This window comes from Anabas testudineus, chromosome 11 (genome assembly GCF_900324465.2).
Source record: "Anabas testudineus chromosome 11, fAnaTes1.2, whole genome shotgun sequence".
NCBI lineage: Eukaryota > Metazoa > Chordata > Actinopteri > Anabantiformes > Anabantidae > Anabas > Anabas testudineus.
Genome location: NC_046620.1, coordinates 11,066,318 through 11,080,770, shown reverse-complemented (window position 1 = coordinate 11,080,770; position 14,453 = coordinate 11,066,318). Strand labels below are relative to the sequence as shown.

The 14,453-nt window shown below is 41.1% G+C and overlaps 1 protein-coding gene across 2 annotated transcripts in view; it reads right to left on the bottom strand.

Annotated features, from left to right (window-relative positions):
- Positions 1–1,444: 1,444 nt before the first annotated feature.
- znf704 (zinc finger protein 704) overlaps positions 1,445–14,453 on the bottom strand; it is a 37,616-nt gene continuing 24,607 nt past the window's right edge. The window contains exons 3-9 of one of the 2 annotated variants that reach the window (XM_026347331.1): positions 9,489–9,592; positions 7,997–8,274; positions 6,945–7,045; positions 6,475–6,769; positions 5,473–5,607; positions 5,302–5,396; positions 1,445–4,843 (exon numbers count right to left, since the gene is read on the bottom strand). In XM_026347331.1, the coding sequence (XP_026203116.1) occupies positions 4,729–4,843; positions 5,302–5,396; positions 5,473–5,607; positions 6,475–6,769; positions 6,945–7,045; positions 7,997–8,274; positions 9,489–9,592 (1,123 nt within the window). In that variant the 3' untranslated portion in view covers positions 1,445–4,728. The remainder of the gene's footprint in view (positions 4,844–5,301; positions 5,397–5,472; positions 5,608–6,474; positions 6,770–6,944; positions 7,046–7,996; positions 8,275–9,488; positions 9,593–14,453) is intronic. The other variant, XM_026347332.1, reaches the window with a different exon arrangement.

Here is a 14,453-nt window from a genome sequence, read left to right as displayed (position 1 = left end):
CAGGTCCATAAACCGGAAGTACTTATAAACCTGCCAACATATGAACTGCTGTTAAAGCCATCACTGCTCAGTGGCTACGCTGGACAACCATACATGGACAAAAGGTAGCCGTGTGTGTGTGTGTGTGTGTGAGACAGAGAGAGAGGGGACGTATACATCAAGGGTCACTCGTAACTCACAAGAGCTGATTTTTATACCGTCTCCAAGCAGAATAATGTGATCCTGTTTTATTCAGCGTATAAATCACGGCTGAATGCTCAGCCCTTTAATAGGCAGCAGCGGAGGGGTAAACACACCCGAGAACAAAAGCCAGGCCAGCCGCTGCCGCTCCATTTAGAAACAGGAGCTCCTCATAAGTATTCATATCACTCTCGCTAGAGCAACACGACCACCTATTGTGGCTCTTTATGCTGCAGTTTTAATTCACGTTTGTAATGATAACCCATTTCTGAGCTCGTCTGTAGCTGCTCGCTTCCCCGAAGGTTTCAGGACCAAAAGCTCAGTTCTGCTCTAGTATGAAGCCAATGATCAGATCAGGAGACGTGGCGTGACTGGTGAAAATGTTGGAAAAAGTATAGTGAACCTTCTTTGTCTTGCCTGTTTAGTCATGTTTAATCTACATTTGAAACTAACTGGATGTTATCCCCCAAAAAATAACAAATAAACTCAGTCAGTGCCCAGTTATTCACTCCTTCTGGAACTTTTAATCATATCACATTAACTTTATCAACTGTGGGGAAAAGTACTGTATGAGTGTATTGTACTTCTCCGACACTACAGCTTTAGTTACCCTAGTTTACTTTATTTGGTTTTAGTATTACAAAACCTTAACTAATAGATTCTGTGGTATTTCCAGAGATTAGGTTACCCAGCAGTAAAATTAACCCACATTTCTCAGCTGTAACATCATTGATGCCACGACTCATTTTGGATAACGAGCTTTTTTTAGTTCTTTTGAAATGAAAGAACAGGAGGTTTGACAAAACCTGATAAGATCAATCTCCTCATGGGTGATGCAGTTAAAAGCTCCAGAACAAGAAAACAAATGGCCCTTGAGTTGAGACTGTTTTCAGTCTCTGATGTTCCCAAATTCAAGAACGAACTGTTAATCTTACTAAAAGTACTTCCACAAAATGCACTCATTTTATATTTTATGACGTGTATCGGTTCTGCTTGTTGGTACAGGCTTGACCCCTGAACATTAGGAAGTAGGACAAGTCACGAAACTAATACTATTAGAACTGATGAGGAAGCAGGAGAGAGAATAGAGATTTTGGGGCGACCCCCTCACTAACTTGTTTCGGGACACTTGGTAGACTTGAGGCAGGGTGTTTTTATTTTCATGTTCTACAGAATAACATTGTGTACAAAATGGAGTTTGTATGATCAAGGGAGAAACAGCACTGCATGAGTATATAGCACCTCCATCCCCCCCCCCCCCCCCACCACCACCACCACCGAGGCCACGGCACCACGATGTACAGTATGCCAAGACAGACTGAGTGTCTCTGAAAGCACCTTCGTGCTTTTGTCTCCATCTTTGTAACACTGGCAGCGAGTGGGATCAAAATGTTGTCAGCACGACGGCTGAGACCAGGCCACAGTCCATGAACAAAACCCAGTGTTCCCCACTGATCTACAAGGAAGTAGACAGGTTTGAATGCTTGTCTTAAAAGATCTGAACAGGCCTCGTTCTTGGACGGTAACCTGACAGGGTCGGATTGGCTCATTTTTCCACACAGCAAAGGAGGAGGTGAACAAAAACATGAAGCACCACAGAGGGGGCGGTGGTGGGAGATGTATGGACCTACACGATAAGAAAAAACATCCACCTCTAGCTTCTGAGGCCTCGCAGTGAACTCGACCTGCACACACCCTGACAGGGAAGTGCCACAGGCAGTTTGATAAAGGTGGGTAACTCCTTGGGAGAGAGAGTAGTGCTCACAGGAGGGGGTAGAGCACCATGCTTCAGTGGCAGTCCACGTCCGCTGCCTGGGGCTCCTACACATTCACACAGTTACACGTGATCACATGCGGACACCAACACACTGAGATGTCAGTCACACTAATTGCAAGTGGGCCTGTGTGAAACCGGGAGAGGACAATTGGAAATAAGATAAAGGTTTTAATAAACTGTGTTTTCCGCTGCTAAGCAGTGTCAGCAGCAGAGAGCATGACGTGAAGGAGCTCCAGACGCAAGCGTGTGGGTCACACTCACTGAAAAGAGCAGCGCAAGCTTGGCTTGCAGTGAAAATCATGCCAGCGCTCCCTCCTTTACAAAGACCACAAACATTTCCTTCAGCAGAACATGAAAACAAAATCAATAAACAGTATATATAGTCAAAAATAAAAATAGAAACAGCCAAATCAACATCTTTTTTCCTTTTGAATTTAAACTCCAACAGGGTTTTTTTCTTTATGTATATATAGATTTTTCTTTTCTTAAACAATACGCTCACATAAAACAATGGCAAATCAGTTTGGAGATAATCTAAATATTTCTTACTGAAACATCATGTAATGACATAGAAGCACAATGATTTTTTTTAAAGAGTGACTTTAAGGCTATCCCTATATTCAAAACAACAAAAGCCTGATAGGGTGAACAGTACAATATTTCCTCACGCATTCTCGTCCATAAGGTGGCAGATAATGACCGAAGCAATCGGTCATAAACATGGAAATTAGAGAACGTAGGTAACTACATATATACATGAACAGAATAGAAAAATAAAATATAAACAGTTGAGCAAGCATAACAGAGCTACGTTCATGTGCGGAAGTACTGAAATAGTGAAAGGGGCGAGCATGTGAGTTTATTAGCTGGTGTTGGTTTTGAATAAATCTGGTGTAAAACAACTGTGAGTGCGACTGAAACGAATTTAAGCGTGCAATCATACAAATTCTGCAATCAACGCGACTCTTTATCTCATCAGTAATCAATCGGTGTCAATCACAAGGAAAACTGGGACCAAAGCTTTGCTTGTATGATACCAAATTAATGGAAGGTGCAGTGCATTTTCAACGACAACGACAAGACCTAATTAAGTGCTAATACCTTTTTCCACCACTCTCCAAAACGAGCCACATACAGGGAGGTTAAATATTTTTTTTATCACATATTTCTTCTGCTGCTGTTTCTTCCTTTTAGATGCAGGTGAAGCTGGAAGTGGAGAGGGCCTAATGGATTTCCAGCTCTCCTCAGGAACCACGTGTCAAAGGTACTAAGTGCTCCGTTGCACAAATACAGTGCGAGTTCCTCACTTTTGGTTTTTATCCCTCCCCCTTTGGTTAACAGGTGATCAAAAGCGCCCCTCTTTCGTGCATAAACATTAAGTTATTTTGTTCCCATTGGGAAGGTGTAAAAGTTGGTCGAGGAGGAGGAGGAGGAGGAGGGCGATCTGTCTCCTTCTGTATGTGGTGAAAGATGTTGATCATTTTATAGCGTTGCACCGCTGCTGACAGGCCTTCCAGTGCTCTCAGGAAGGTCTTTTAACACACGTTCTTTAGCAGGTGGTAGATAAACAGTCTCGGTTTTGCCAAAGGAAAACAAACAAATAAACAAAAGAAAAAAACAAAAGAGAAAAAATAACTACTTCAACTACAGTAAACATGGCACCTTAACAAGAACCAAAAACAAAGAACAACAAAAAAGGAGTTTTTGGTTGCAAAGTTGTCATGTGTCATGAAAGAGAGAGCTAGTTGTTGAGATAGTGCTGTTTACATTATAACCCCAAGTTTGAGCTGCTGGTTTTTTTGCTTTCTTATGAAACCACATCCCTGAAAAAACTAAACAAAAAGAATCAACTGGATAAAAAAGTGACAGAAAAATAGTTGATCCCATGATCTGTAATGATTGTGTTGGTGTGTGGATGCTGCTGTGGTTTCATCTGGTAAATCACTGGCATGGTCCATCTGCATTCCCTGACAGTAAATTGTATGTTTATTTTTTATTTTTTTGCATTGATCCTTCACCCTGTGTGTGTCTCTCTCTTCCTCCTTTTTGTTTCTACCTTCCCACCTGCCCTTCCCGGCTCTGCTGTACATTCCCATGGGGCTGTCAGGAGTAAAGAACAGGTGAGAGACCGGGAGAGGCTGTGATGTCGGTGATAAAAGATAATTTCAAGAAGTCAAGAAATAAAATGAGAGATCAACAAGTTGAAGGAAAAAAACAAAAACAAAGGCTTCACCTCTATGCTATTTTACAACGTTCTTCGAAAACTGGAGCACAGAGGTCCTTTGTTCTCTTGGATAAAAATGTGACGATTCTTTTCTCCTCTGACCAAACACACAAAAAGCTTTTGTCTGGACTGCTTCTTAGACTACTTTCCATTTAAAAACCAGAGCTTTACAAAACATAGAAAGATGCAACACTGAACTCAACATAAAAACATCAGCAATCTTTAGATCTATTTTTTTTCTTTACACTGTTTAGCTGCACTGGGGTTTCCCAAAACTGGGAATGATGGGAATGGCGAGGCAGTACTAGGAATCCTGGCCGGAAATGTAAAAGGTGACTCTGCCGTCCAGCTGTTGCTACCACCACTGAAATGGTTGAGTGGAGCTGAGAGGACCGAGAGCAAGAGCAGAGCCGGAGCTTGACGGACAGTTGCGATTTTGAGCTGAAGAAAACCAAATGCATGCACATTGATGCCACTCCCCCCTATTCTCTGGCAAAAGGCAGCAGTGCCCGTTGGTGAGCCATGGAGTTGCGTCGGCGAGGTACGCTCAGTCAGTGAATCTCTGGCAGGCCTTTTTCCAGCGGCAGGCAGTGCACCACATGTCACGGTTCTCCATCCCATACACCTTACGGCACTTCTTCCCCTCGCTGCGCACCTTCCGGCTGAGGAGGAGATATGGAAAAAAGTTGATGACTGTAACTGAGACAGGTTCATGTGTAACATTCAGTGAGGAGTGAAGTGCCTAACCAGCAGCTGGACTTAAGAGACAGCAACTCAACTGCAACTAAGCAACCTCCAGTTTTCATCATCACCACTCTGCCCAGTTCACTTTAACTCTGATAAAGCCCTGCATGATCATTTGTGTGCTGCTGCTGTAAATGACACAGAATATTAATCACAATCAAAAATCAGCTTTATTCCGTGGATTAAACACAGCAGAGGCTGAACTAACTTTTTATGTAGGAGTCACTGAACTGAATTTTTCATCTTTTACCACATGTGATGATTTTCACTTTTAAGCAGAAAATCACATTAGATGCTTTGACATTTGTTCTTTGTAAAATCTAAACTGTGACTTCAATTAATATGCTCTTTAATTACATCTAACAAAGTTCAGTACCTGAGGGCAGTGGTGGCTCTGGGAGGGGATGAGAGGACAGCTATGGTCTGGGAACGCTGTTCACCAAAGCTCTGGCTTTTACTGGGAGACACCTGCTGAGGACAGACAAAGTTGTGGTTATGTAACTGCTGAAGTTCACTATAAATGTCTGGTCTTTGAATGTTTCCTCACTGTGTTCCCGGTAAAAGTAACAGGGGGTGACTGCCAGGAGATGCTAAAGCTGGAGCTGTTGGTGGGAGTGAAGCTGGTGGAGGCTGAGCCGGCTGAGTTACTGCTGCTGGACGGGATAGACACTGGGGCCGTTGCCTGAAAGAAAAGGTCAGAGGTCAAACATATATTATTTTCTGCTCCTGCAAATGCAACATAGTACGTGGAAGAACAGTTATTTATGTCATCACTTTTTATTGCAAAGTGAAGGTGAACTGAGCCTAAAACAGAAAACCCATCCCAGTAGAGTTCACTAAGACATTTTTGGAGATCGGTCTGGTATCTCACATTGTATAAATAAAAAAATAATAATTAAGAACTGATATATACAATGTGTTGCTAGTAAAACATGCAGTCATCCACACTGTAGGTGTCAGAAACAAATAATGTCAGATGGGTATATTAAACATGATGAACAGTGGCACTATTATTCCACACCGAGTTATATCTTCAAACCTACTGCTGTGTGCTGATATAACACAACTGTTAGCACAGCTGCTAATGGGAGCGAGGGACAGGTGACACACAATCAGCAGAACGAGGACCCCGATAGTAGTGTGTGGGAAATAATGTGAGTAGATATGAGTGTTGTGGCGTCCATGTTGAATTTATCTTCATTTGGATTTCTATTAAAGGTCATGATTTGTACCTTTTCCGCGCTGTTCTGTGTTAAATACCTGTTTTGATCTAGTTTAATTTCATTAGCTGGTGTCCCTTGATGCCCTCAGAGGAGCACCAGTAGTTTTGTTGCTGTACAGGAGTCTCTGTGCGCTCTGTGCTGGCACGCGTGTGCGTTTATAAAAGCTGAGTGATGTTTACAGCAGTGTTTATAGATGCCGTCTGGTTAAATTGAACATGATTAAAACATGATGTGTGCTGTACATTTATCTTTAATTGAATTGATTTAAGTGACTGTATGTGTTTATGTGTGTGCACCTCCTCTGCTTCCTGCCTGAACACACTTACCTGGTAGGCGTGGTCCGTGTGGATGAGGTAGAGAGCACTGGGTGCAGAGCGGCTGAGTGGGGTGCTGCCCCCGCCGTGAGGCTCCTTGGTGTCAGAGGACTGCGGCAGTCTGTGGGAGTCTGGTAGCTGGCTGAGAGAAGGGAGAGGAGAAGGAGGAGGAGGAGGTGGGGAGAGGACAGAGGGTGAAACAGGGGACAGGCTGCTGAGTCCGTCGGCCACTGAGTCTGTGTTGAGCTTGATCTCTGTGTAGTAGAAGTCCTCCTCGCCATCACTGCAGTCCGAATCACAATTACGCCTGAAAATGGAAACAGAGGATGCAGAGAGTGAGTGAGGGGTCAAGAACAGAAAAGAAAGGACAGAAAAGTAAAACATTTTTCTTTCACCTGCTGCTCCTAGGAAGTGTTACAGGGGCATTTTGAGGGTTTGTGTGAAGTGTAGCTAAAGTTTGTGTCTTGATAAGCATGTTTTACCCCAAGTGGATGGTGCGGATGTGTCTCTGGATGCCAGCAGCAGTACTCAGCACCTTGCCACAGTTCTTCCACAGGCACTTGAACATCACCTTCATTGAGTTCTGCAGGAAATGCATAACAGACAGCAGCTGCAGTCAGACAACACACAAGCTCACAGAGGATTTCAATCTAATCTTCTGAGAAATGTTCTCTCAAACATAATTGTTCAGTAAAGATTTCATGCCACAGAATGTGCAGTTGTATCCTAATGGTCAGTGCACATGCAATGCAATGTTTCTGGTTTGAGTGCTGCTGTTGCATGTCGTGAATCGCTCATGCTCCCCGACTTTCCTGTCTGCCACTCTACTTCAAATAAATGGTAAAAGAAAAAAAAAGAATCTTAGTTATTCATTTAACATCACAGTTTGGCTGATGATATTTTTGTTAAATACAGTACCAACAAAAATGCAATCAAACAACTTGCTGCTTCATCTTTGCTGAAGTGCAAAATGCTCACATACCGTGCGTTGCTGTCTGAACACTCTCTTTAATCCAACATAGGTGAAACTTGCAGAACTGCTGTCATCATTTCTAAAGCCTCTACTGTGTGCAAGTTCCTGACAATTTTGGAACTGAAGACGTAAGTGGGCAATTTATTGGGAACCTGAACCTGTGAGAAAATAGCTTTTGAAACAACTCTTCTTGTGGATCAAAATTTAAAAATCACTTAGTACCTGTCCACAATAATGTGGCCCTCAATCCACACTGTGTTATTACTACTACTGCACTTTTATATTAAAACACTGCTGCACGATGTGAGAAAAAAAAACATTGTTCCAGTTTTATGACAACGTAGCCTGCTCAGCTACAGTCCAAGAGTCAGTAGAGTAACGTGTTTCTTCCACAGGTTCCTGATACCTTTCTTTCCTAGGATCTAAACTCAAAAGTTATTTCCTGTTTCTTTTTCAATAGTACACAACTTATTTAAATCAATACGTTTTATTTTCAACACAGAGAGCGGAATTCGGCTTTACTTTAAGCCTATTAACTCAGATATGATTCACAGTATTTACCTTGCGCTTGCGAGGGATGGGCTCATCAAAGAGCAGGCTGCTGCCGTCCTGTTCTTCCAGGCTGGGGTCTTCAGGTCCCGCAGGGCCGGGCCCCACGCCGCCCAGACTTGGCACACGGAAGGGCTTGAAGCTGTCTGCTGAGAGCGGAGGGGATGGTGTAGAAGGGTTGGACTGGTCACTGGGCGCAGACCAGCTCCAGTAGCCCCCTGAAGAGCTATTGCTAGATGGGGTGAATGGTCCCGCTGAGCCATTGTCCTTCCACGAACCACTTAGACCCTCTGTGAAGATGGAGGTGAACAGAGAACACATGAATGGAGGTGGAGAGCACAGACGAGAGGCCACGAAGAAGCGGAGGGAGGAAGAAAGGTAAAGCATTAACGTAACAATAAATGCAGCTTCTCTAGTCATATTTGACGATGCTACAACCACAGCAAAACGTGTAGGCATTCCTCTGTCAATGACAGTAGACATTCAATTAAGTTCAGACAGCTTTATTTGCACTTCACACAAAAGAGCCTCGACTGCCGACTGGGACATCAGAAAAGAAAGGTTACTTTGCTTTTCTGTGACTCTGCTGAGCTACTTCCAAGGTCTTGTTTTTTTCAGATCAAATAAATGTTTCTTTTGAGTATCAGCTACAAAAGGAATTTCACTTTGTGAAGATGAAAGCAGGGGAAACTTTGGGCACAGTTTGTGTCTATAAGTTCATGTATGCGCATGCCTTTGTTTCCTTCTGCAGACAAAATGTGTGATGCAGTTATAGGAATCAGTGAGGCTGTGTCTTGATGGGGTGTCTCCGAGGTCACACTTGAGTAAGAAAAGTTTTGTGGTACAGAAAATAATCTACTGTTTTATGACACTCTTCAAGATTTCTTCAGTTTATCTGAAATCCATTTACAAATATATAAAACTTATCATACAAATCACGACAGTGTAGATTGTGCATGAGAACCTGCTGTAGTGATGATATGATCTCTGACATGACGTGACTACAATACAACTGCAGGGTTAGGATTTAAAAGTGGATGTTGTTGTCACGTTCATTTAACATCTGACCGCATTTGCATGTGTGACGGTGAACATGTGTATAGTGGTTGAAGCATGTCTGCTTCGTTGAATGGACAGCTGGTTGGTTCCACAGACTATCAAAGTGGCTGCATGTCACTGCAGTTATCAGGAACTGTGGATTGCTGCCACAGCAACAAGTGGCAAAGATCCAAGCTCATTGCACTTTTCTGTGGATTTGCAGAACTAATTGATGAGAAAATCGTTAAGTGAAACAGGTGGTGGTAATTTTACAAACTTACATTTCCAAATGCATTCACCAGATAATAGCCATGAAGAAAAATACGTCAGTGTGTAAAGAACCATGCTGGTTTAGGCTGAGCTACTCTTTGTTTCCACTTTTTTATTGAAGTTCTACTTTAATTGAGATGAGAGTGAATCACAAACAGGACACATTTAAAAGACAGTGTCTTTATGAGATGCTCACCGCTGACTTTGACAGGTGGACTCCTGACCAAAGGGCTGGTAGAAAGACTGGTCAGCACCATGGCAGCCGTAACCTTGTCCATGTCGACCTCCTCTTCTGACCGTCTGTGAAAAAACAAGAGAATAACTTGACTGAGTATATTCTGTAATCACTACATTACCATACACAAAAAAACAAAACTTTACAAAAGTCAAACTATAATACACTACACAGAAATACTTTAAAACAGCCTTATTAAAACATCAGCTCAGTACTGAACGGTTCACACACCAGCTGATCCATGTGACAGACTATAACAACATACAACACACATATTTGTCTCTTCTAATTGGCACACAGGAAATGTGCACTGAGAAATATTAATCCTAATCCTCTCACATGTATTTTTCATAGGGATGCAATTGTGATCAAAGAGATACCCCAGCTTTATTTCTGACAGTATACCTATAGTCCATGCTCACTATTAACGCAACAATCTGTGTGTGTGTGTGTGTGTGTGTGTGTGTGTGTGTGTGTGTGTGTGTGTGTGTGTATTGTCCCACAGAGAGTGAGACTTTCATGGTGTGTGGAAGCCAGATGATCAAAGTCAATCCCTTCACAGTGATGAAATCTCCTCCTGCTGTGGAAAAACATGACATCAGCCATCACCAAGTTTTTACAGCGTCTGAGATCAAATAGCAGGTTATGCTGCATCTTAATTGGAATACATTCACTGCTGAAATAGACCACCCTTCTGTTCTTCTGCACAAATCTTCCCAGTACCTGTCAAACAATAAATAAATCCCCACTTAATAGAAGAAAATTGTATAAATTATGCAAAAGCTGACAGAGAGATGATGCAACATGTATGTTTCTCCATCAGCACTTAACACTCTATTAATTACATTAGACACACAGTTGTGTGCATATTTCCTTATCTGACCACAGCCGTATGCGTTAAGTAGCAAGTACAAGAAAAAACTAACTTTCACTTGGAGAAAGTGTGAGAGCCAAGACTCCCACTTCTGAAGGTGCGTTCTGACTGAATGTGAGGACAAAACGTGCGATGTATAATTAGAAGATGAAAGCAGGCTTGAGCAAAGACTCATCTGCTGTTGGTAAGAGTTTAACCTGAGTAAAAACTGACAATTATCTTGAGCTGCAAAAATATAAAAAACAGAGAAAACACACTTATGACAAACCATCGACTCACAACTGAGTTAAATAGGCTTGTTCCAAAACAGTACAAACAGTAGCTTGAATGTGAAGTTAGTTAGAAACTGTCTGTTTTTATTGCCTTCAAATCCAGAAAAAACACAAGTCTCAAATTCCAGATGTGCCAAACTATGACGCCCAATATAAATAGGCATAGAATACACAAAGCCCAAAAGGTATTCCACCCAGCAGCGACTATGTGTAGTCTAGAGAGGAATGTCTCAGTCTTTACCAGGGTTAATGCAAAATACTGTTTGTACTGTAGTGAGTGACTGACATGTTCATGCTCATCCAAGAGAAAAGCTGCTTAAGTTGCCTGATAGAAAATGAAATCATCTCACCATGAAGTGTTTTCCCTTCCCAGAACATTACAAATACCTGATCTCCACTATACACGTCTTTATGTTTCTGTGCAGCTCACACAAACTTGATGGTGGTGTTGACCATAGTAGGATTGTGAGTGTCTCCAGAAACAATTGAAGCCTTATTCTTGGCAAGGGCTGAAGACCTGTGTTAAAGAGAGCTAAAGGGGATTTCCAGCTCTCTGTTTCAGAATATTTTTGGTATATCAATTGGAAATATCAGTTTCATAAAACTGACTCAGAGCACAAAGTCAACTTTGGACCTACGATGTAGTATATCAAATACTCTTACTAAACTAAACTAAACTAAAGACAATTAATAAAGTTTTGCCAAAGCATCAGTAGCACTAGTATACAGAGCCAAAATAATGAAAACAATGTCACTTTCATTGTGTCATGATTATTGGCATTAAATATGACATTAATGCCGATGATCTGAGCTATTTGGAATTAAAGGTGTATAAGTTGAACTGCAGTTAGATACGGATAAATTCTTAAAAGTTAGTTCCTGTGTTACTCAACAGGAAATTATTGTTTGTTTATTTCTGTTTCACGATGAATTTACAAGCTATTAAAGTTTATTCCCATTACAGGCAAAACAGAAAATTGTTTTTCCATGTGAGAAAAGAGCGTTAGTTAACAAAGAAAAAGCCTCCGCACCATTAGCTCAAGTCTAATTTATTACCCTTTCCACTGTTGAATATGATGTCATTACAGCCTCCACATAAATCAACAAACAAAGCTGCACACACAACTGCCACTTTAACCCATTACCCCCCACCCTACATCCCCGTAAAACCACTTCCTGGTCACCTTGGGAGGCCATCATGTGACTGTAGATATTAGCTCCATGGCAACGGTGACAGACAATAATTACTAGGTGCTTTGTCTATCTTGAAATATGAACGAGTAAATCATAGAAAAGCACATTAGGGGGACTAATAATTAGGATTTGATGTATGAAAGGTAGAGACAGAAAGACAGAGAAGGGGGATTTCCCAAATCACGTTTGTCATTAGTGGTCTTATCAAACTTAGTTTGTGTCCAAGTGCTTATTATGGCTATAATTAACCCACACTGAGAGCAAGTGTGTGTGTGTGTGTGTGCGTGTGTGTGTGTGTGAGTTAGAGAGAGACCTGTTAAAATGTGTGATACATGTGACACAGGAGACATGGTGGGATGGTTAATGGATTTGTAAGTGAATTCAGATAAATGAGTTTCATATGTTGTTCAGTGAATTTGCAACAGTTTGTGTGTGTGTGTGTGTGTGTATGTGTGTGTGCGTTTGCGAGTTTTAATATTCTTACTTCACTAACCAGCAATAATACATCTTCCCATATGTGACCCCTGAAGCTTCCTAAAGGGAACATTATCATTCACATATACTGTGGCATCAACAGAAAACTGGAGAGACAGAGAACACCTTGTTTTCCAATGCAGATTACTTCAAAACCAAATCATGTAATTTTATCTCTCTTCACAAATGGAAAATAAACTTATCCTCAGGGGTCAAACATATTGCTGTAGATAATGTCGATGCCTTTAAACAACTAGAAGAAATCTCTTTGACTTACACCTGCTGTTTACACTGAATCTAATCTTTTCTATTTAAATGTCTATCACTGCCCACATGAGATCACTTCAGATACTAATTGTGCCACAATTTATTTTACATGTTGCACATGTTTTTCTTTTCTATTTAAAATAAATAGACTCAGTTCCATATTTAAATGTTTTAATGGCATTTAGAAAAATATCTTTTAACTTGAATTCAATTTAGGACAAAAACTAATTAAGATAAAACAATTTGGGCTGCACCTAAGAATTATTTTTACAGGAGATTAATCCGCTTAACATTTTCTGGGATAGCTGATTTAATTACTTTGGTCTGTAAAATGTCAGAAAATAGTGATGTCATCCCAAGTGATTACTGTCACATAAAACAAAGAAAATTAGCAAATACTATCAAACTGACCAATTAAAAAATAACCACCCATTAAATCTGCAAATACATACAACTTCCTATGTCTTAAGTCTCTGCACATGAACACAGTTGTTTCCACTTACTGTGGATAATTAGATCCTGGCTCAGGTTGACATTGGGACTTTTATGCTACAAATGGTCATCCAATCGGTGACATGTAACCTCTCGCACCTAAGGTCACAGTAGCCCTACACAATCTTTCGATGAGGTAATTTAAACTACACCTCTGTGCAAGCTTAGGCTGGTGACGTGAGCCTGAGAGGACCAAATGAAGAGCAGATACATGTACTAAGCAAAAAGAAGAAAAGAAAAAAACTGATTTGGCTATTTGTTGTTGAACCCTTAAAACCTCTTAAAGAACCAACAACGAAAACAACAACAACAACAACAACAACAACAACAAAAGATCCATAGCTACTGAGAAAACCATGGACAATGTTGAAACAGACAGGAATTAGAGAGATGAGTTGGATTCAGGCTACAGAGACAGAAAAAAAGAAACCCAAAAACAACAACAGCTCCCTCTTCTGGGGTTTTGATAGGTTTTAGTGGCTGTTTGCCAAACTGCCACATGAGGGTTGTACCTCCCTGGACAGATGTGCCAATTTTTTATTTTAAGAATCTCAAGTGAATTCAACAAAACAAAGAGCTTGCATGGCAATAAGACAGAGACTGTGTGTGTGTGTGTGTATGTGTGTGTGTGTGGCCAAGCTGCCACCATTAGGGGTGCAGGCAGTGTCCAGTTTCAAGCAAAACACTGGGTAGGGAGAGGGACAATAACAGGGGCTCATGTTACTATGGCCATTTTAGTTTGACAGGCCGATAGGAACCAATGAAATATGGACCCGGCTTTTGTTTTTCCATCACACTTTTAGGTTTAGTTTGATGTTCAGGACAGTAAAAAAACAGGGTGATCACCTCCATGAGTCTGCTACATACCAAACACAATAGTTTCATTCTCTGTTTCCATGCATGACAAATTATCAGGCATTCAAACAAATGTTGCTTTAATGTCCTTCAAGCTTATCATATTATTTAATATAAGGTACTGTAACTACAGCTGCCACTGGATCCAGTGCTGCATGCTTATGGACACTTATTGTAAACACCAGTTAATTCAATCCCCTTGAACACGGTCGACACTTCAAGTCCTATGTTGATTTCTTGAACCTTTAAGTGTCTGAAAATCCTATTTAAAACTGAGAATGAAGCCTAGGGAATCTAATGAAACTCCTCTACAAATATTACCTTTGATATGTTTTCATCTCTTTATCAGAGAACATTTGGCTCCAGACACAAAACCCAACATCTCTCCACTTAAGCCTAATGAGGAAAACTTCTGTCCAAGTCGACACAGTGAAAACAGGTTCAGCGCGAGCTACCATTCAAAATTTGTTCTTAAACTCCCTTCTCCAAAATCCTTCA